General features: G+C 39.7%; 2 protein-coding genes across 3 annotated transcripts; one reads left to right on the forward strand and one right to left on the reverse strand.

The window, feature by feature from the left end:
• Positions 1-110: 110 nt before the first annotated feature.
• Positions 111-7,749, reverse strand: LOC137792862 (transmembrane channel-like protein 7). Of its 2 annotated transcripts, none has more exons than XM_068588647.1 (16): positions 7,619-7,749; positions 6,507-6,771; positions 6,236-6,384; positions 5,911-6,066; positions 5,737-5,822; positions 5,499-5,644; positions 5,273-5,420; positions 4,806-4,988; positions 4,367-4,512; positions 4,002-4,116; positions 2,695-2,792; positions 2,349-2,532; positions 2,125-2,255; positions 1,773-1,928; positions 1,594-1,672; positions 111-1,439 (listed from the first exon to the last, which is right to left on the reverse strand). In XM_068588647.1, exons 1-16 carry the CDS (start codon positions 7,632-7,634, stop codon positions 1,242-1,244), a joined length of 2,256 nt encoding a protein of 751 aa, XP_068444748.1. In that variant the 5' UTR covers positions 7,635-7,749; the 3' UTR covers positions 111-1,241. The 2 variants fall into 2 exon arrangements, with proteins under 2 accessions (XP_068444748.1, XP_068444747.1); XM_068588646.1 differs by having other exon boundaries at positions 5,911-6,096.
• A 1,834-nt stretch (positions 7,750-9,583) lies between these two features.
• Positions 9,584-18,293, forward strand: tmc5 (transmembrane channel like 5). The gene is made up of 20 exons (XM_068589247.1): positions 9,584-9,657; positions 10,208-10,407; positions 10,652-10,729; positions 11,363-11,479; positions 11,604-11,706; positions 11,995-12,076; positions 12,176-12,436; positions 12,897-13,039; positions 13,170-13,314; positions 13,638-13,790; positions 14,156-14,322; positions 14,819-14,894; positions 14,998-15,095; positions 15,184-15,279; positions 15,401-15,476; positions 15,976-16,109; positions 16,315-16,488; positions 16,955-17,033; positions 17,252-17,344; positions 17,417-18,293. Exons 1-20 carry the CDS (start codon positions 9,584-9,586, stop codon positions 17,993-17,995), a joined length of 2,928 nt encoding a protein of 975 aa, XP_068445348.1. The 3' UTR covers positions 17,996-18,293.
• The last annotated feature ends 1,907 nt before the right edge of the window (positions 18,294-20,200 follow it).

The raw sequence follows: 20,200 nt of genomic DNA on the forward strand, positions 1-20,200 counted from the left end.
GAGCTGCTGTCAAGCTCCGAGCAAAGCCCCAGGAGGAGCGACCTCTGCTGGCTTGGAGGTGGTACAGCAACGAGAGCGTGTGAAAAAGAAATGGACAAACAGATTGAAGATTGTTTGATCAATTTCAGTATTTATTGTCCAGTCACCACAGTTATACCAAATGCGCCATAATAAAGTAAAACAGCATTTAGTCCCCAAATCTGACAAATTCAAAAAACTAAATCACCCACAAGTTTTATTAGAAAAATATAACAGTTTTGAGTAGCCTTTTTTTTCTGGTTGAAATGATTGTGTAAAAATTCAGGATAAACATAACACAGCTAAAATCTATATTAATAACTTATTGACTGAAGACTGAGTTTTCCATTTCCCCCACACTTTTTCACTTGCAATTGAACCAGACAATATTTGTTATATAATTGTATTTACATATTCAGTGTTCACAAGGATTGTTGGTTGCAAAAGTCAAAACATTTAGTCTGATATAGAACTGTATTCATCAGAGGTATTGGGAGTGAAATAATATTTGTATCCTGTCCACTTGTATAATTCAAGATACATGGATACAAAACGGTTGGATTATTTATTGTTTTCTCTCATGATATAAATATATAAATGTGTGTTGTTGTATGCTTTGTCATTAACATGTTTCCTTTTTGTTTGGTTGATAAAGAGAAGTGTATATGATGTAGCTTTTATGTACAGTATTTGGGAAATTCATACAAAACCTTTAAAAACAGTCACAATAATGGTAAAACGGTTACATAGTTACAGATTATTAATTGAACATGTATTAGTTATTTGCATCACTATACACCCCGAGTGTTTTTGATAATGACGAACGGTAAAAACACACAAGACGCAATGATCTGAATGTAACGTAAACACAAAAATTAAAAAAGTAAGAAAACATTAATGTTAAAACCTTTAAAGTGCATACAATTCAGAATGTTTTTTCAAACTCCAGTGGTTATAATAAGTCAAGTCCTTCTCAGAAGGAAAAGATGCGTGCCGCAAGAAAAAAACACCACAAACCATCTGACCAGCAATGATCATTCCGGTTTAAAAATACTTGAACACTATGTCCTCCTAATAGTTTTATGATAATAAGATTGTCAACAAAAGAACACAGAAAAGACACAACACAAGTAAGCAATAGCAATAGTCCATAGCAGCTCATCATTTAAGATATTCATTTGGTCCAGTCGCTGGTCTCTGGTCTGTAACATCGGGCCCTTGCCTCACACGTGTGTGGAGGAGTCGTGAAGTGAGTGTGCCAGAAACACACCTTCATCAAAATTGTTGGAGAAGCTGGTGTGATAGCTGGGGCTGCTTCTGCTGCTTTTGCGGGGCTGGGATTTGGACACCGGTGATTTGACAACCGAGAGCTTCTGGGTCTGGCACAGCTTTTGGATCAAGAAGCGCTTGTCACGGCCCTCCTGGGAAACAAAAAGACAGATAGTAGATCCCCTTTTTTTTTGTTGTGAAAACTCAAATACTGAGTGAGCACGGTGAATGTATGATGAAGAAATGAGAAAAACATAGAGACAGGGTGAAAAAGACTACGCTTTTTTTTTTTTTTTTTAAACCTACCATGGCTAGCTGCTCCCTTAGTTGGTTAATAACTCTCTTGTGAGCTCCTGCTAGTGCGATCACATAAAACATGGCCAAACTGCAGTGGAAAAGGAAAGCGTTGAACATTACAACCAAAGACAGTAAACACCACTTGCTATTAACAGTTAAATGCTGGAATACCTGACGGACACACGTACCATGTGACAACAAAGAAGGAGACAGCGAAGGCCTCTGATGAGAGAGCGAAGAGGAGTGTTTTGATTCCATGAGGCAGCTCAGATACTGTATTTGGCAACACCTCCCAGGAGGTGTTGTAGTTAACAAACGGTCCACAGGCATGGGAAGAGTTTATTCTGTGAAACAAGAAATGTAAATGTAAACAGTAGCAACAAGCGATGCTTTATTTATTTAGTCAGAGACGAGCAGAAGACAGAAACGTCAAATATCAAGTCTCCATGTATATTTAATAGCATAAATCCGGAGATAAATATTGACATGGCCCATAAACTGAAATATTAACACAACACGCGTATTGACAGCGTTACACACTGTGCCACACTAAAGGTGACGGGCAGACAGGCCAGAGCGAGCCCGATCAGCAGCACCACCAGGAAGAAGAAGTTGGAGCTGGAAGCTCGGAAGGGACGTGTGGCCGGGCGGCAGTTGGTCATCAATGAGACCTACAACACAAAGCAGGTGAAACATCGCAAACTTCCAAAACATCTGATTTTGATCTGTGTCAAAAATAAAAGAAGTTTGATATATCAACCAACCTTTTTTATATAGAAGATAAAGAAGTATTTAATAGTGCAGATGGCTGGTAGAATCGGGCTGTAGAATGTGCCGATCCAGCAGATGGTCTGACCGTAGACAATCTCCAGCACATTCTGAGGAATAGCAAACTCCTGCTGGCCCCACCACTTAGCCAGGCCACAGTCACAGTAGTTCACTATCAGCCTGAGAAGTGAGGAGTAACACAAGGCAACTGTTACAAATGACTGAAGCACTGAGGGTGAGCAAGACTGCCACATAGTCTTTGTCCACCAGCTTGCTCACCAGCATGGTAATAACCAAATAACCAGAGGAAAGGCAAGACAGTAAAAAAAGATGAGAACCTACTTTCTGGGAAACTCTACAAAGATAGTGACTGCAATAATGATGATGAAGTCAAAGATGGTGAGTTTGTACATCTCCTGGCCCACACGGGTCTCCCAACACTGTGGACAACAAATAAACCAGTAATTAAAAAGTACTTTGAATTTATATATACACACACACACACACACACACACATACAGTACATATATCACCATAACATTGTTGGGAGCTATTTCGGAGACCCATCCCAGAATCAGTTTGAGAATGTATTACATATTGGAAACCCGAACAAATGCGGTGTTCACTTACTAATGAAGGAAATATTTGTATCAGGGCCACAAAAAAAAAAAAATCACATACCTTTTGTAGTTCTAATCTAACTAATGTACATGTACAATCTAAAACATTATCCTAATAGCTTTGCAACCTCTTTCAGTTTCAGAAAGTCATTAAGCATTGAGCTACAGGTAAGCATGTTGACACACAGATAAAAGTGGGTTTGATGCTGGCACCTGTGTATTATTCCAAGAGATTACTGTATATTAGGAATGTCTCCATCAAGCTTTTACATCACAGATCCCACTCTGATTAATTTAATATTGATTCCCGATCCTATACATATACTTTCCATAGATAATACAGCTGCACAATTCAAGTACATTCAAGTTATTCAAATCCATCAGATATATATGATTGACAATTGAGTAGCTTATGCATTACTGAAGACAACAAAGCGCCTGCATCCAAGCTGCTTTATTTTTTACAAAATAACAAGGTATCAAATAACAAACCCTCTCTGTAATTTTCAATCGCTGTCTCATTGGAATTCATCTCTCCTTTTAACAGTGTGTTTATATTTGTGTTTGTTGCTTTCCTTTGCCTGAGTTTCTTTGAGTTACTCAAATAAACTGTATTATGTTGAGAACCATGCACATTACATGATAGCAAAACACAACATACTCTCACACTGAGCTGAACTGAAAAGTGCACATAAATGAGTTGAATAACCTAAATAAACAAGTCTCATATTGTGCTTATCTGTCGTTTATGGAGTGTGTTGTTTCTCAGCATGCTGGGCTCAGACCCTGCTCTTCCATGCAAGAGTGAGGCAGAGTGAGGCAGAGCTGATGACGACTGCACTTGTTGTGTTAGTGTGCACGAAAGCTTCACGGGTGAACACTTATGTGATAGCCGATGTAAAATAAAGGATGGGATTGGGCTCGGTGTAACTCAATAACTGGTACCAATCAATTTTAAAATGACTTTATTGACCCTAATACGGGACATCCTTATTGTGTATTGCATTGGAATGCAAGAAAATTACTTACAGAGTAAAGCTTATGGTTATAGCCACAAACGCAGGGATCCTGTTCACATCTAGTGATCTGAGACCAGAGAGAGAAGAGCAGAACCCCAATACTGGTCAACCGCATGAACACACACCTGCGAAGAAAGGGAAAAAGGACAAAAATGAATTGAGTACAAAATCTTTTTTATAGCGTTTTACACATTTTTGTCATTATTGACAGTATCGCTGACTTCATGTAATAAATCCTACTTTTTGCGTCATCTTTTTTTGGCACATATACCACTTGTCTCCGAATGCAATGACTTCTCATGTACACCTTTAGCAGTAAGAGAAGCGGCGAGTAAGTGGTCAATGAATGAGTCTATGAGTGGAAGTCCACTGTACCTCATAAGCGTAAAGCGGATCTCAAACGCAGGTGAGTAGTCCTCATAGTTGATGATAACAGAGAAGAGGAGGGGGGTGATGAAGTTGGCCATGGTGATAACAATTGAGGGAAGATACTCATAGATGAGATCCACAATGAAGTTGTCCTGCAATCAAGCAAAAAATGTTGTCGGTTGAAATATTTTGTCTTAACTGAATACATAAACGCTCCCTCCCCCCAAATGGAAGGAGGATATTAAAAAGTCAGGAGCTAATTTTAGTAAAGAAGATAAAGTATAGAACGAGAAGATAAAAGACAAAAATGTGTTGTATCACTCAAACAATATCTGGTTTGAAGTACAAGCCTTTGAAGGACGTTTCTAGTGGTAACAAGCACTTGGAAAGGGGATAAGAATAAAAGGCCAAGTGGAGGTTAAGGACATAAGCAACATTTTATTACCTTTATATTATCCATCTGTACTTTCTGGGAGAAGATGGTGGCTTCATAAATACTGTAGAAGCAACTAGCCAGTACGGCGATGACAAAAAGGTTGAGAATGAAGCGAATGAGGTAAATCCGACATCTCTCTTTACGGGTGCGATCTGCTATTTTCTGTTTGATCCTCTCTTCCTCCAAATCCGTCTGGGGATCAAAGAATATGCAATTTTAGGAAGAGGCAGACAAACATTCAGTGGATACATTTGCAACAAACAACTCAATTCTGAGAGAAATAAATAAAATCGGTCAAGATGCCCGAGAACAGCTTTTTAAAAGGCCTTTGAATATAAAACATGCTGAAAAATGCAAAATCTTGCACTTGTGTCATACTACGAAGAGCTTCTTTCATTGTACTCTGAGCATGCTCCTGCTAAATTCTGTCCCACAAAACATCTTGTTCATTACTGAACAACTAATGAATTACTAACCCTAAGCTCGTAGAGCAAACTGCTTCTCTTCAGCCGCACTGCGTTCTCGTTGGTGATGCAGAAGTCCCAGCCAGCAAAAATCTTGTTGCAAAAGCTCTGAAAGCGATCCTCATCCTGAACCAGATTACGTTTGAATCCGTTGGCAGACCTTGAAGAAAAGTTATTTGTGTGTGTAACATTTACAAAAACCTCCAGTTAATTCCCCATAATTTTGTCTTTTTTTTACCTTTTAACTATCCAGATGAGACTGAGAAACAGGTAGGCTATAGTGACCAGAAGGTAGGCCAGCGGCAAATTGTAAGTGGCATTTGGAAAGTGTATTTTGTCCACTTTGTAGTAGCCGTAGAAAAGATAGGTTTGTTCCAGAAAGCCCTGCAGATTAAGCACAAAAATGAGTAAAGAAACCAAATGCAAACCTTGTTTGTTTGTCCAGAAGCCATTACATTTGAAGTGAAAGTACTTACTCCACCAGACAGCAGATCTGTGATGTGCTCATGAAAGATGACCAGACCTCGACGGGCGCTGCTTGGATAAACACTGCACAAACCTCCTGCAGTAAAAACACAGGAACAAACAAGCTGAAAACTATGCAATGACTAGTTTATGCTCAAGGTCGAAACAAGCAGGCATCCACTCACCGTCATACTGGTTGTAGGTGATATTTCCTGAAGCGATCGGGGCTATGATGATGGGTAGCATGACGACGCTGAACATGAGCAGAAAGATGATCAAGTTGAGCGTGACCAGGAAGCGCAGGAAGGAGAAGTAGGACAGGATGCCTGTGCCGAACATCCCTATTGGGTGGAAAGGAAAAGAGAAATCAACTTTTGCGACAACAATATCACGATTGGTACACACTTTTTGTGAGAGCAAACATGTGTGTACTCATGTGGGCTTTCCTAAGTAGAAATCAATATATGCCTCTGAGGATCAGGACAGTGCATCTCATTTTTCATCTCTCACCCTCGATCAGGTGGATGTCTCCCCTCCAGAGCTTCAAAGAGCTCAGCCATTCATAGGCATCATCCCTCAGCCTCCTCAGATGCCTGCGGGTGCTCATCTTTAGCTGTCCCAAACCGCTGAGCTCTCGATTCTCTTCCAAGCGCTGTGTTCTAACAGTCAAACACATTGTTTGTTGAGAAGTTTTGGCAATAAGGTACTTTTTAAACATAGACAACAATAATAAATGAGTTGATCCTTTTAGGTCTGTTTAACATGTTTTTTTTTCTCCTACTTGTCTTGACGTTTCTCGGCCATGGTCTTGGGTAGTTCCCTGATCGCTTTCTGAGCCATCAGACTCTTCTGTTTCTCCTCATTTCTACCGACAGTGCTCAAGCCCCATTTCCCACTGCCAGAGGAGCCAAGTCGCACTCTGGAGCTGCTTCTTCGCTTGGAGCCAACCGTTGAGGACTTCCTGCGGTACAGCAGGGACTGGTAGCTGGGGAGCTGGTCCAACAGCGGGTTGCTATTGACTCTTCCACTATGATCAGTGTAAAAGACTGGAGGATAGAAATATAGATATGATTAGATCCTAAAGAAGTACTTATATTTGATGATTTGGTGCTCAAGGCTACTGTCTAATATAAACTATACAACAGTTATGATATGGTTAAAACTGACAAATTATGAAATGTAATAATATTTCACCACTGAAGTCAATTATTGTTGTAGTGACAGAAGACGGAGAATTGAACAAAACAAGAAAAGAAAATATTTGTGTGCAAGAACAAATACTGATCCCAATTTCATCAATCCTGTCTTAAAATTATTTCCCATACTTGGGTCTGCCATAACAAACTTTCCCAATAAAAACAGTTTATATATATATATATATATATATATATATATATATATATATATATATATATATATATATATATATATATATAATAACTTTAATCCCCATATTAATATCTTGAGTGGGGCTGAATATCTCAGAGGTGTCAGATATCAGTATCATGAATGTTTGACTGCCACTTTGTTTGACTGTCAGAAGCAGAGATTTCCTATTGATTAACCTGACAGGAGAGGCAGCTTGTTATTGAGTAAAGCGACTAGTTTGCGGTTCATCACATTCCAGAGAGGAGCTTATACCAGTTAACGCACTGTAGTATTAGTTTTGTTGAAACCAAACAACTCATTCAACGCTGTAACACAACAAAAAAATACCCTTTTTTTTTTTACGAGCAGGCCAAAAGTTGTTCGCCGGTTGTTTTCAGCTGTTGGTCTGATGCTAGCATCGTTAGCTTGTTAGCTCGCGCTGTTCCACGGGACCGAGCTAACTTTACCGATGAGCAAAACGTCAACTTCAAACACGAGTATCACGCTAACTAACGTCAAGTTTACCTGAGTCGACCTCCATGGTGTCTGCCTCTGAAAAGAATAACAAATAGCTACTTATTGGATAGTATTAGTTAACAATTGAGCGAGCAGACTGTCGTTCAACAGGGAGTTGACTCCGCTGTCAGGAAGACAACACACACTCCCCTGCGTCCCACACACAACTTCCTGAATGAGGGAGGATTGTCAGGATCCAGGAGCAGCTATTCAGCCCACCGCCTTTATTCTGCCCTTTTCGTATTTTTCTTATTTTCTTCCGTCTTATTTTATTAAATGAAATATATAGTATATTTTAAAGAATTAATGTGTATTACTGCTTTTTAAACCCTTATCTAGAGTACAACTTTGTGATATATCCATCTATATCTGTCTATCTATATCTATAAATATATATGTCTACATATCTAATATATATATATCTATATATATATATATAAATATATATATATATATATATATTTATATATATATATATATATATATATATATATATATATATATATATATATATCTGTGTATCTATAAATATATATTACATTATATATTTCATTTAGCTGATGCGTTTATCCAAAGCGACATACATCTTTGTCTATACACTGTAGACACAGCAACAGGGAACAATTAGGAGTTAAGTGTCTTGCTCAAGGACACGTCAAAATGGACTAGCAGAGCTGGGGGTTCGAACTACCATCCTCTGATTGAACGATGGGCACTGAGCTGCAGTCACCCTACCCCCCCCCCCCCCCCCTCTCACCCTCTCTGTCTCTCTCTCTCTCTCTCTCTCTCTCTCTCTCTCTCTCTCTCTCTCTCTCTCTCTCTCTATATATATATATATATATATATATATATATATATATATATATATATATATATATATATATATATATATATATATATATATGTAGACACACACACACACACACACACACACACACTTGACATATCTGTCTATATCTATGTATGTTTTACTATCTATCTATCTATCTAATTATTGGCATGTCTATGTCGACAACTTGAATAACTGAACATTAGGTAAACCCATAGCAGATAAAACATGGACTCCTGGATGTCCTGGATGCCAATTAAAACATCAACCTTAGGGGTTTAATTATTTTTGTCACAATCCAAAGTGTCCACATGGGACTTACATGCCTTTCATGAGGCAGTGGACTTTTACCTTTATGAGCTCAGCACGCACTTCCTGGTAGCCAGACAGTCCTTCATTTTATCTCATGCATGGTGTTTCTCAGGCTGATTCACAGGTCCCTCCTCTGGCCTGAACTGTGGCCAAGACTAGAAGCCACTTTCCTCAAACTCTACAGCATTTCGTAAGGACTTTCTTCTGTCATTCCCCCACCATCACACCACTACCAGGTAAGCAGGGTTTAAAGACAGAACAGAATGTTGTTTGTCAACAACTTGCATCGTGTTGTAAATATATTAGCTCATATACTTATAGTCTCTGTGAGCTTTTTCTCTCTTAACATCCTTTGTTGATTTGTCAGACTGTAGTTTTTTGTTTATTGTCATTCAGATTTTCCTATTCTGCCATCCTTCAGTGACTCTGTATGAGAACCGTAGACGACTGCATGTGGTGGAAACCAAACCAACTGTATGAATTAATGATAAGCAGATGAGAATGGCAACAAGAGATCAAATTACACATGCTTCCACCCACAATGTAGCTGTCACTCTAAGCAAAGACAACAGGCACTTGGCCTCAACATGTGATGCTTTTTGTTTAGGCTATATTAAAGTTGATTTCTCTAGCAACTGAAGCCTCAGGGCATCATGTAATGAAGGCAAATACTCTTATCTTTCTCATGATAACTTTATCTAAAGAGCTTCTTTTTTTCAATGTATTACTGAACCTGGATTATACAAATACAGTTGAAGAGTGACTGCGACACGGTAACTGACGGATCATCGCTGTCTCCAAAGAAGAGGGAAAGGACACACTTGACAGATCTCATGACAAGTTACAGAAGCGAAGGATTCTTCAACCCTGCCTACCATGACAGCGAGACTCTGGAAATTGATAGAAGGTTTGTGGTAATAAAACATAAAATGTGGTTCTGGCCTGAAATGTTCATCAGTGAATCATTTATCTTGAAAAACCTTGATATTTCAAAGAACGTGTTTGAGTGAATGCTGTGTCTTGACTTGCTATCAAAGGGCAAACATGTTTTGTGCTGTGAGGGAATGAACAGGATGTCCTCAAGGAACGAGCAGCAGTATGCTATTTATCCTCCCAGGCTGTAAGAGATTCAGTTTTTATTTAGTTTTTGGGTAAAAATGTTGAAGTCTGAAGAAAAGTTTAAAAAAAAAAAAAAGACATTCCAGTAAACTTCAGGGACATAAATGCAAGTCCATTATTTTCTAGTCTAGAAACGTAATCCTGCACTTCCTTGTAGGATATGATATCCTTAAAAGTACCCAGATGAATCAATGTCATTTAATTACAGGTAATGATCTTCAAATTCCACTTCCTTTCCAGAACTGATAACCCCTGCTCTGAAATCTTGAACAAACTATGACCGAAACCATTTATCTTTCATCTAACGTTATTTGTTCGGTGTGGTCTCTGTCTCCTAGTAAAGCCCCTCACACTAACCCCTATGCCAGGGGTGAGAGGCCAGACGGACATTACTCCACTGGTCAGACCAGCGGCGATGATGCTGCGGGCAGAGCGCCATCGGAGGGCTGGCATGAGGAGAGCTGGAGGGGGAGAGAAAGCTTCCCTATGGGCATCATGGCAACGCGCTCAGGGAGTCCGACGTCGCAACATGACCTCCGTGAGTGACCAAGCTGAACTGCAGAATAAATAAAAGTAAAAGAGAATACAGAGAATAATAGACAGAGAATAAAAGTCTCTGTGTACATTTGCATAGCTGTGTGCTCTCTGTACTATATCACAGGAAATAAGCAACATCATTTGGTGTTGACTACTCATTTGACTCTAAGCTGGTATGTGCCTCTATGTGTTGCCAAGGGACACTTCTGTTGATACTTCTATTGTATCTTCGTACTTTTATTCAGATCACAGTATGTTCCAAATCCCACCTGACTCCCAGTATGATCGATCATCTCCTGCGCCCCGTTCTTCTGCAATGTCAGGTAATGGTTAAACTAACTTACTCGATAGATTACATCTTCTTTTCACAGTTAACTTCCGCTCTGTTGTTGTGGTGTTGCTTAAAACATGCAGACAGAGTTGTTAAGGTGACAATCGTGAACATTTCAGCCCTGGTTGGTTTAGAAATTCTATTACAGATAAATGTATGGAATTGTTTAACAGTCTGGAGTCTTTTGATAGATCGTGATTTAACAGACATTGACAAGACAGATGAAATTCATTTAAATAAAAATCCATTATAAGTGCATTACAAGACAATGATTGAAAGTAAATGTGAGGTTAATATTGACCTGTCGACCTTTATTTTACATGACCTTAGGAAAGTCCTTCTGGATAATTATTAATGGAGCATACGCACAGCAAGACATTAAATGAAAGACAAGGAAGTTGGCCAAGAAAATAAAACAGAGGGGGCTGTGGAGAAAAGCTTGTCTTAATCTGAAGAACATAATCTAAATGTTGTGGAAAACCTTTAGTTTGTGTAGCCAATAAAAGCTGACCCTTCCCATTTGCCTTGTGAGGTCACTATTATATATTAAGCTCTGAGGAGTATTTCTTTGACGATCGCTACCCATCAGCAATGCACATTCTTCTCTTCATGTGCGTTCCTCCAGGTACCACGACAATGAGATGGAGGGGAAGGACAATGAGAAGGATGAGCATGTTTCCTAACGGGGATCCTACCCAAGTAGCCTTTACGGAGGATGCCATCAGGAACGAGATGGAGAATGGTAAGAACTTGTGGCGGCCGTGTGGCGGATTGCAATGTGAAGAGTGAAACCTGATCTACATTCTGGATGGGAGCCTGTGTAAAGATCACAGGGAGGTCTTATCTTGTCATCTTGTGTGTGACAGAGGAACAGACCCTGGTTAAGGAGCTTGTTGCCCTGTCAACACGAGAACGAATTCATGCCATTCGGGATCTTCCAATGAGCTTAGACGAGAAGAAACATATCAGGTGGGTCTTGACCGACAAGCAGTTAAAGTTTATACGCTTCCTTGTCAGCTTCCCTCAAGGTTAATCATTACACCCTGCCGAGAACCGTACAATCAGAGTTGTAATAGAAATCACAGGAAAAAAAAATACATATATGTGCACAAATCACAAGTACATTTTACAAAAAATGACAGAAAGTCCAAAGGTTTTCTTTCGACGTTGTGACACAATGTATCGAATTCATCAGGAGATTTATTAAGATACCAATGTCCTTATCAAACCAAACATTGCTCTAAATTACCTCCACAGGAGCCAGGTGCTGGCGTTCAAGTCCTCCAAGCAATCTCACCAGTTCTCCTGTTTCGCAGATTTCTCTGAGAATGTGTCACTGGTAAGTAAACAACCCACTGCAAAGCCATTCTCAAACAACTCATTCTGAGTACACCCATCTGATGTCATCATATGTGCTGTCTACAAGTTGCTCTTTCAGTCTTTCCGCAGGTGTGGTTACAGTATAAGTTCAGCCAGGCAGACCCTGGAGCTGTGGCAAGGCATCATGAAAGAGATTGGTGGCAAGTTTGGCTCCAGTGTCCTCATCTATTTCGTCTTCCTCAAGTGGCTGCTCATGTTCAACATTTTCTCCTTCCTGTTCAACTTTGGCTTCATCACCATCCCGCTGCTTGTTTACGATCCCTCTCCAAACATACCTCCCAATGTGAGCTTCAGAGGACTGGAGATACTATCTGGAGCTGTAAGTGGAGACTTGGAAACTATCCAAATGGTCCATACTTATCATAACTTTTATTCAAATCATTGTGCAATTTAAAGCTAGTCTGATTAGTGGATGAAATTACTCTCTGTATTCCTCTCAGCATTATTGAGCCTTTTAGTGTCTTTCAGCTCATTTTTGACTTTCAGAAACTTTTGGTCCACTCCCACCAAAGGCAGCTCATAAAATATAAAAACTCAGATAAAACCACTATACTTATACCTGCCCAGACATAGTTAACAACTACTACTGGTGAACGTAGTGGAGCACTTAACAGCTAAACTCAAATAGTTCTCCCTGGAGTTGATGGCGACCAAAAAAAAGAGAGTGAATATTGAATGTCCATTTGTCATAATTTAAAAAAAAACAATATTTAATATGGATGCTCATATTAAATGCTTGTTTTTTCCAATGCATAGTAAATGTGTTTTGGTTTCTCCAGGGTTACTTCCAGTACACTGTCATGTACTACGGTGGCTACAGCAATGAAACCCTGCGTGGCCATGGGGAGTACAACATGCAGTTGGCCTATTTCTTCACCATTGCGGTCTACATGGTTCTGTGTGGAATTACACTCATCATCAGGTTTGTTCATTTTCTTTGTAACTATAATGTAGATCACAGAATGTTAGGTTTGTTCCACATGGCCTTTGTCATTTACGTTAACAGCCCTTTGGATGCAAAGAAATGTATGTTTCCTATTTCCCTCTCGCAGCATGAACAGCTCATTCAAGAAAAACTACGTACTAGCAGACCCAACTTCGAACAGTGCATGGCAGCTTCTCTGCAGCTGGGACTTTAGCATTACCAATGAGAGAGCAGTGAGACAGCGTAAAAACAATCTACGTGTCCAACTCAAGGTATATTCCTGTGTATAACCCCCATTTTCTCACTCAGGACACCAGGAAAGAGAGAGTTGTTTATTGAAGGATTTTTTTCACCTCCATATCATGAAATATATCTAAAACAAGCCACTCTGAATGACGTGTTTACACAGTACATTTTCACTAATTCAACTTGCTATTCTAAGCTTTGTAGTTACATCCTGGAAGTAGTCGTAAATGATATTCACACATTAGACTTTAAAAACTTTGCTCTGTCAGAGGTTAATTCCTGTTTAAAGACAAATTATAAAGCCTCATTATTTTTCATGGCCATGATTATCCTCTTGCCATCTCTTCAGGAGTCTTTGTCAGAGAAGGCTCAGAGGGAGTTGCTAACCCTCTCTGAAAAACTGAAGCACTTTGGGGTTTATCTGGGTTCCTGGCTCCTCTCCAGCGGCTTGGCTGTGGGCTGTGGAGCTAGCATCTATTATCTCTGCCAATACGAACAGCAGGTACAGAAGTAAAGATTGAATAATTAGTCCTATTGTTGAATTGGATTCATTTTTTCCGGTTGATGTAGAATACAGAGAACAGAAAAAAAGTTTCTTCTCCGTGTGAAAAATAATTTACCCATTAAAATCGGTATTAACAAAGAAATCCTCTTTCTTTGCATGTTTAGATAAACTGCATATGATAATACTTTATGGCATTGTAAAGTATTTGGTCTTTAAAATCTGTATGAGCATGTGTCATAAGCTTGCAACTTACAGTAATGAGTCCAGTCATTTACCGACAGTGCAGGGTTTGATCCATTCCTGCATGCAGTGTTTTCTGTCTAGCGCTATCTTAAGCTGACCTCCACCTGTTATCTTTATAGCGGGCAACAGATGCTGCCAACTGGTCTCTGCTTCAAGAGGCAGAGACTCTCCTGGTTCCCTTTGTGGTGTCTCTGATGAACCTGGTTGTCCCACTATTCTACTCCCTCTTCAACAAGTTTGAGCAGTACTCCAACCAGCGCAGACAGATCTACGCTCTGGTCGTCAGGTTAGACAGCAGGGACACTTTATATCATATGAATGAAAGGACATGTGATCAAGGAATGTGTCCTTGAGAAATGCACTTATTGGCTTTAATTACATGAGATGATCGATAGATCTATCTGTTCAATATGAAGCTGGAGCCACAAGCTTATCTTAGCATAAAGACTGGAACCAGGGGGTAATAACTTGTATTTCTCTGTTCAAAGGTAACAAAAACTACCAAGCAGCTCCTCTGATGCTCAATTATTAATTGAAATTATTCGCCTCTAAACTCACAATTAGCATTGATACACATATGAGTGGTTTCCACCTGTTTCTAGTCTTTATGCTATGCTAAGCTAAGCTAACCAGCTACAGGTTCCAGTTTTGTATTTACTGTACAAGTGGTGGTATCAATCTTCTTCCCTAATTCTTGGCAAGAAAGCAAACAGGCCTATTTACCATAAATTTAAAATATACCTTTGGGCAATAATAATCCTTTTTTGTCTCTTTTCTCAAAGAAATGTGTTACTCAAGATGTCCATTCTGGCCGTCTTGTGTTATTACTGGATGAATGTGGTGCCGAAGAAGTTTTCAGTATGTTTGACAGGGATCAACTTTTTCTTGCCATCTTCAAATACACCAATATTAGTTTTGTCCGTATGTATGGTCATTTATGAACCTGTTGTGTTCTTCACAGTGTTGGGAGTCTATTGTGGGCCAGGCTTTGTACCGGCTGGTCATTGTTGATTTCCTTTTTCTGATGTTGGGATCCTTCTTTGGAGAGTTTCTTAGCAAGTGAGTGACAAACTTTCAGTTTATTTTTCACAGTCATATAAATAAGGGTCGGTTAACCTAAATCGCAATCTTAATTTCTTTGCAACAGTGTTATTGGGACGAGATTACTACCTCGTCTGGGGGTACCAGAGTTCGACGTAGCCAGAAATGTCCTTGAACTCATCTATGCACAGACTCTGGCCTGGTAAGATGAATACATTGAACACTTACTCAATTAAATCAAGATCAGAATTTGTGTTTTCTCTTCTGCTTCTAGTGCTCATTTAATATTAAAACTAAGTTTACACTTTATTATCTCCCTGTAGGATTGGTATCTACTTCTCTCCTCTGCTGCCTGCCATCCAGATCCTCAAATTTTTCTTTATGTTTTACTTAAAGAAGGTAAATGCCGGTTCATAAAGTTTAGAGGCCTGGGTGATTTGTAACTGATCTGCCATGATGACTCAGTCATAGGAAGACACAATGCCATCGCTGCTCGTGCTGCTCTATACACAGTTTTAGGCTTATGTTACCATATTTGTGCACCTGGTTTAATAATTTAATTTAGTCCTTTCATCCCACTGACAGGTAGGGTTTGTGGAATAAACACAATGATTGCACTACACCACGGAAGGTCAATCAATCTCAGAGTAAATTAATTCAGTATGAATGGTAATTTGACCCAGGTCAGATCTGGTGTTGTTGTATGTTTCATGACCATGCTGAATGACCTTGGAAACAATGCTTTTCAAAACGTTCTTTATTAGGTAGTGAAACAGATTTCATGTTTCGGCAGAAATGAGCTCATGGTTTTGTAAACTTTAATAATACCATGAAGTATTGCAATAATAATACGTGGCGCATTGTGTGTGTGTGTGTGTGTGTGTGTGTGTGTGTCCAGGTCAGCCTGATCCAGAACTGTCAGCCCCCGCGACGGACGGGCAGAGCAGCTCAGATGCAAACCATCTTTATTGGCCTCCTCTTCTTCCCTTTCTTTGTGGGTGCCCTGTCCATGGTTGCATACACCGCCTGGAGGTACGAGGACATTTATTATTTTTAATGTTATAAACTTTGATTATCACATTCACAACCTCGAGCAAATAACATTATTTCACAAGAAAGAACGTTCTAATAAAGTCACCAGTTCCAGTCTTTGATCCAAGCTGCAATCTTTACCTGAACACAAATCCCCACAAAGCAAACCTAAGTCTTGCTTTTCCCATCTTGTCCTGCGTTGTAGCCTGACGCCCTCGGAGCAGTGTGGCCCTTTCCGGGGACTCAACAACACCTTCAGTGTGGTTGCAGTGTGGATGGATGATCTGGAGGAGATCGCTGGCTCTCAATGGGCCGTCTGGATCTACCAAAATGTCATCAGAAGTGAAATTTTCTACTATTTTATCTCACTCATCATCATGTAAGTGTGTGACATGGATTGTGTTGGTGTAGAGGAAATCTAGTTGTGAATCAGTTTTTGCAAAACACATTTTCACTTAATCTGGGCATGCAGATTAAACCTCAGGGGGAAAAAACACAACAATGTATTGTTTTATACCTGCTCAGATGTTACGCTCTTAATGTTGATAATCTTAATCTTGCCATTATATTACATGATCTTCAACAGCAGAATATTTTAGATGTGAATTTGCAGTGCATCAACTGAATGTGTAAATACTGAGGATCAGAGGCGCTTTGAACATTGAGGTCCAAAGTGGTGGACACTTTATTGACATTAATTTGACTATAGAACCATAGCCTGATACATACTGGGACAGCATTGTGTGGTTGTGTGTGTATTCATGTACAATTGAGCTTATTTCTGTCTCTATGCAAATAGTGTCTACAATAATATGTCATTAATTTTATAATTTTTTCCTATTTAGTGTCATTGTGTACATCTTTTGGCAAGTCACTCAGGGCCGCAAGCAGCTTATTGGTCTACTGAAACAACAGATTGTTAATGTGAGTGTGTTTAAAAATATCCTTATAATGTTGATTTGTATATTTGTGCTTGGTTTGTTTGCTTAACGCTTGGCTGCATTTTGAAATCTCTCTCTCTCTCTCTCTCTCTCTCTCTCTCTCTCTCTCTCTCTCTCTCTCTCTCTCTCTCTCTCTCTCTCTCTCTCTCTCTCTCTCTCTCTCTCTCTCCCTCCCTCCCCCATATCATTTTCTACCACCAGGAAGGGAAAGACAAGTCATTCTTACTAGACAAGCTCCAGAACCTCCAAAAATCTCCGCCGGATAAAAAATTAAAACAGAAGAATCAAAAAAAGGTAAATATTGCACGGTAAATATTCACCTTTCAGACAGATTTTGGTTATCAACCTTCCTGCATATTTCCTCAGCACTCCAAGCAACGCCCAGATGACCGCTCTTCAGCCGGTCAGTCCAATTCAAACATCATGGTTCAGGCGTTACTCGCCCGCCAGCAGTTTGAACTGGAGGAAGAGAGACGCAGCACTGGTGGAGTGTCTGTTCCCTCCGACATCTCCACCTCCAGTGCTCTGATTCAGGCCATGTTGGCCCGCCAGAGAGCTGAGGACCAGGATGAAGACAAACACTCGCCATTCTCGAGCGCCTTCGCACAAGCCGCACAGGCCAGGCAGCGGGCCGAGGGTCAAGAGAGGGACAATTACTACAGCACAGGTTTCCCGAAAAGCCCTGTGACCACATCCGTGACACAGGCGATGCCAGCCAGACACAGAGCAGAGGAGGAGGGAGCAGATGATGCACAGGACCTGCCATCCTCTGTGTCGAGTGTCATGATGCAGGTCATGCAAGCCCGACAGAGAGCAGAGGAAGAGGACGTCCCTCAGTGGGTCCCCGCTCCCCCGCAGAACTCAGCTCCAGCTGGCTCCAGTGCGCTCATACAGGCCATGTTGGCCCGTCAACAGGCCCAGAATGAGTACGATGACGGTTACTGACCAAGGTCGCCTGACTTCGTCTTACTGTGGGGAGAGGAACACAACTGAAAAGATGACTGAAAGCACTCTTTGAGATTTGAGTTGTCACCCATGGATAAATTAGCGTCACTATATCAACAAAAAGGTTGATTTCTGTTCAGAATTGCATTATTCAATCCTGCTGCAAATTCAGAAGAACAAAGTGATAAGATTTTACTGTAGCAAGGCTCGAAGAGAGTGCAGGTTCACCTCTTTATGCACTTTTTTTTTTTTTTAACCAAAATATTGTATTTTTGTAAAATCTTTCTGAAACTGCCTTGTAAGATATATATATATAACACATACTTGGCCTGATCTTATGCCTAATGTAATTTATGTGTGATTAATACCAGTTTTATTATTATATAATCTGTGAAATGTAGCTTGACTCCATACTCAATAAAACAAAAGAATTTGTCACTGTCCTTTAGTAGTGCTGCTATCCAATATGAAGGGCAGGTGAGATGGTTTGGCACTGACAAAACTTTAAAAAGGGATGTTGAAGAAGCAGGTCAATAAACACGAGTAGTGCAAAAAGAAGTCCTTTATTGACTTAAAGTTGACTGGAACACAAAACCCTGAAAATTCAATACAATGAAAGAAAACAACAAAAAAACAACATCAAACAAAAGCAAGCTGAAACTCCTTTCTCCCCGTGATCCAATGAAAGGGATTTCCCCGTCTCAGCCTCACCAAACTAGAACCTACCACCTGCCCAGGTCCGCAAGTAGGTGAGCTCAACTGAGCAAGTATCACATTTCACACAGAATAATAAAATGGCCATTTATACAAGATTCTTGAGTTACAGCTGACATCACAATTCCTATTTGGGAAATGAGTACATACCAATTAGCACCTCAAATATAAGAGAATGTAATTTACAACAGAACTACACCCTATCAGTGCCGCTCCTGCTCGGAGGGCTTTATGAGAAAAACCTTTTGACACTCTTCTGGATTGAGTTGATCCAACACAACAGCCAAGGGAGACAACAAAACATCAAATGAACCCTGAAAACAAATAAACTAAACAACCGCCTGTCATTTACACATGTGGATGGATGAAAAAACAACAACCCTGTTAATATCGGGCAAAGTGAAAAGAAAGAAGGCACATTTTTCACACCCTTGCATTACATTATATTGTAAGAAATGGCTTTCAAAATAAAACTAGCTGACATAATCCAGTTTCATCATCAATATTATAGTGACCAGTATGAACTGAATAAAACATAATGTGCAAACAGTCTGTTAAAATGTTAAGACGACACTGCCCTCTGTAGGGATTACAGGGATATACAATGCGACAGATTAGCCATTTAGTTTTAGGTTTTGTCACACATCTGTCTTCTCAAACGTTGATCTAGGTCAGTGATTCTTCAGTCATATTAAAGATCCCCTCCAGACACGTTTTAGGACCTATAAAAAATACTCCGCTTTAAATAAAAAATTGTGGTCAGTTTGATTGCATTGTTAAAAGAATTACCTTTACGGCCTGGAAGTAGCAATAACTGAAACACATTTTTTGAGGGGTTTTCATTTTCAGCATATTAGTCTTAAAAACAACAAACAACAGACATTTCCACAGCATTGAGTATTTATTTTACTTCAGTCAAAGCAGAAACATCAAATTACATTACACACTGCACTGAAAAAGATGTGATACTACATTGGCTGTTGGTCATGAGATCAAGTGTTCGAACTTAAAAATACTGCAAAGGTCCATGATATGAGTTGATCTGCAGTTTATCCTGATACATTATGATGTTACAACTGCTCGTTTGGGCTTAGTATATAAATACAGTAAAAGTAACTGATTGTGAACATGTAACAGAAAAAAAGATACACAACTTTCCAGTCATTCTGTGTACACAAATACTGCACACTTACACTTCACAACTTGTTTACAATTTCTATATGTAGGCACATCATTTGCAATATTTTTTTGCGGCTTTTTTTTTCCCCAATGAATGAAAACTAGTAAGCGGTGTCCTTGCATTGATTTATTGCTTGATTGAAACATGTTCAAACTTTATTTGAAGTTTTTACTTTGGCGGACCCTGTTGACAAAAGTGGTAGTGTTTCTGAGCACCAGAGTCCTCTTATAAAAACTCAAATTTTATTGCAGCGGGGGTCTGACAGTCTTCCCCACTCAGTCTTGGCTCTGCTCCTCCTCATACTGGCTTCC

Source organism: Clinocottus analis, unplaced genomic scaffold (genome assembly GCF_023055335.1).
Source record: "Clinocottus analis isolate CAN_PGR_092001 unplaced genomic scaffold, fCliAna1.0.p SCAF_22, whole genome shotgun sequence".
NCBI lineage: Eukaryota > Metazoa > Chordata > Actinopteri > Perciformes > Cottidae > Clinocottus > Clinocottus analis.